The sequence below is a fragment of the Gracilinanus agilis genome, unplaced genomic scaffold (assembly GCF_016433145.1).
Source record: "Gracilinanus agilis isolate LMUSP501 unplaced genomic scaffold, AgileGrace unplaced_scaffold36348, whole genome shotgun sequence".
NCBI lineage: Eukaryota > Metazoa > Chordata > Mammalia > Didelphimorphia > Didelphidae > Gracilinanus > Gracilinanus agilis.
This window is the reverse complement of record NW_025369521.1, coordinates 3829-6957: the sequence shown is the minus strand read 5'-3', so window position 1 is coordinate 6957 and position 3129 is coordinate 3829. Positions and strand designations below refer to the sequence as shown.

General features: G+C 37.8%; 1 protein-coding gene across 1 annotated transcript; it reads left to right on the top strand.

Annotated features, from left to right (window-relative positions):
• The first annotated feature begins 872 nt into the window (after positions 1 to 872).
• On the top strand, positions 873 to 1817 carry LOC123254955 (olfactory receptor 5A1-like). The gene has a single exon (XM_044683838.1). It carries the CDS (start codon positions 873 to 875, stop codon positions 1815 to 1817), a length of 945 nt encoding a protein of 314 aa, XP_044539773.1.
• Positions 1818 to 3129: the final 1312 nt, after the last annotated feature.

Here is a 3129-nt window from a genome sequence, read left to right as displayed (position 1 = left end):
GGGTGAGTCATGCTGTTTGCCCTGGCCAATACACAAAAGACTGTGATGGCTTTATTGGTATTTCAACAAAATGTTCTGATGTAGTGAGGTTCCTTGGAATTTTGCAGAGCTTAAGGCAGAAGAAATGAGCTTCTGGGTCAAGAATGGGTAGATAGGATCAGGGCTGAGCATTGAGGATAGCGACTATAAGATAATTTTAGCACTAAGTGAGTGGCAGGGGGAAGAGGGAGAATGGAACTCTGAACTTGTAGAGAAACAAGTTGTAGGTTTACATGGAGATGATATAGGGTCCTACAGACACAAAAAGAGGTAATGATGAGATGAGGAGAAAACAATACCAAATTTGAATATCAGGAAGGTAAATGGGAATTCCTATGGCCACCTCATTCAACTGGTAATTTCTAGGTTTTCATTTATAGGTAAATATGCATATGTCAAGTAAAGGTAAGCCCACCACCAGTAGTGCCAGTTAATAAAACTCCTAAAATGCTTTCTCTCTGCCTATATGTGCTCAAGTTTGAATTAATTGAATGAATCAAATACATAAAAATTTGTTGGTTTGGTTCTCCAAAAATATATAAAATGATGGAGTTGGACTCTATCATCTCTAAGATAACTTCCAACTCTTGAGTCCATGATTCTTTGATTTCCTTATAGTCACATAGACTTGGCCTGTATCAGACAATGTGATTTTCTTTCCCCCTATCCAATGGGAAAAGGTCATCATAAAAACAGAAGAGGATGTCCAACAATGCTTTACATGAAATTGAGAGAATATAAACCCCAGCAAGTACCATAATCATATACTGAAAATACCTGCAATCTCAATTATTGATGTCCTAGAGAATCTATTATTGTGGTTCTTGGGGAATATGTTCATAGCTAAGGAAAAGAACAGCACCTCAGTGTTCATTTTCTTTTTCCTGGGATTCTCAGACCATCCAAAACTGCAAGTAATCCTCTTTGTGACATTCTTGGGAATTTATCTAGTGACTTTAATCTGGAACCTAAGCCTTATAATACTGATCAAGATTGACATCCATCTCCATACACCCATGTACTTCTTTCTCAGCAACCTGTCCTTTATAGACATCTGCTACTCTTCTTCTGTTGCCCCTAAGATGCTTTCAGACTTCTTCAAGGAACAGAAGACCATTTCCTTTGTGGGCTGTGCCACTCAGTTTTTTTTCTTTGTTGGCACAGGCTTGACTGAGTGCTGTCTCCTGGCTGCCATGGCATATGACCGCTATGCTGCCATCTCTAACCCATTGCTTTACACAGTCATCATGTCCCAGAATCTCTGCACCAAGATGGTAGCTGGAGCTTATGTGGGGGGTTTCCTGAGCTCACTAATCCAAACCAGCTCCATATTTAAACTCTACTTCTGTGGTCCTAATCTTATCAATCACTTCTTTTGTGACCTCCCCCCAGTGCTAGCTCTCTCCTGTTCAGACACCTTTCTTAGCCAAATGGTTAATTTCCTTGTGGTGGTTGCTGTTGGGGGAACATCTTTCCTCATCCTCCTCATCTCCTATGGGTACATCGTTGCTGCTGTCCTGAAGATCAACTCTGTTGAAGGCAGATACAAAGCTTTCAACACATGTGCGTCACACTTAATTGTAGTTACCCTTCTCTATGGAACTGCTCTTTTCATGTATCTTCGACCCAGCTCCAGCTACTCACTAAGTCGGGACAAAGTTGTATCTGTGTTCTATTCCATAGTAATTCCCATGCTTAATCCCCTCATATACAGTCTGAGAAACAGAGAAATCAAAGCTGCCCTGAAAAAAGTACTAGAGAAAAAAAAGTTCTCATAGAGACTTATTGAGCAAGTTGAAACCTGCTTCCTATAACTATCTGAGCTCAATTATCCTTTCTAGATGAAGAGAGCACACAATTGTTCATATATATGCTTGAGAATGTGTTTCTAGATTAGAATTGAAGATTGTGTAAAATAAATCCTTGGGAATATGTTGTGTCCTCTCCATTGTCTATTTTGGGCTGTGAGTGACCCACAGATTTCATTTTTTAGAGAATAAGGGATTCTAAGAATGGAACTGTCACTGGAATGACATTGACTTCAAATATATGGTTTTTTGTTTCAGGAAGAAATTATGATTATTAAAAGTACTAAGCAATTTTCTAAAATAAAATAACAAAATAATCTTATTTGTTTGGGGCACAGTTTGTCATCTATTTTCCAAATTTGTCCAAAATATATGTATTCCTGCATGAGCTCTCTTTGTTGTATATCCAACTATATTTTGTAGTCTAGGCAACAAGAATTCTTCATTTACTTGTTTGTTTTTTCCCATGTGAATTGTTATGCCACAATCTTTGAAGTAATTATGGATCATTGGATAATTACTTTGTATAGATCATTGAGGAGGCTCTGTCAAATATTCAAAACCACCATAATAAAAATAACTTTGCAAAGTACTTTACAAATATCTCTTGACCCTCGTGACAACCCTGAGATATAGGTACTATTATCCCCATTTTACAGCTAAGGAAGCTGAGGAAGACTTGCCTAGTGTAACATAGCTAGGAAATGTCTGAGGCTGAGTTTGAAATCAAATCTTCTTGACTATAGGTCAAATATCTATTCACTACATCATCTAGCTATTGCACAAGAAGCATCCCAAATAAATAACGACTTAAGAAGGAGGTGAGCCAATCATGTAAGAAGATCGAGGGTAACAAATCAGTGACCCAGATGTTAAATTTTTCAATGGAACTTTATTTCTCTTCCATGAAGAGGTTTAAAGGCTCAATCCATTGGGAAATCCTGGTTACAGTAGCCTCGCATCTTATCATCTGAAATTCTGAAGGTAAAATATGAGCAAGGCAATATTAGTATGGTGAACATCTAGCCATCACATACCAGAAAAAGCCAGTGATCTTTCAGATCAAGTAGCAGGAACTTAGAGAAAAGAATTGGCTAAGATTCTTTAAGAACAAGATGCTAAGTTTCAAGATACCCATAGAGTCTACTGAGGACTTCTATATCTACAAGGATAATCACTGAACCAGGTTTGTATTCATCCATGGCTGGATCTTATCTAATATGATGATCACAATGAAGATGCAGACTACTTGCATTACACATGCAAGTAAAATTGCTTCATT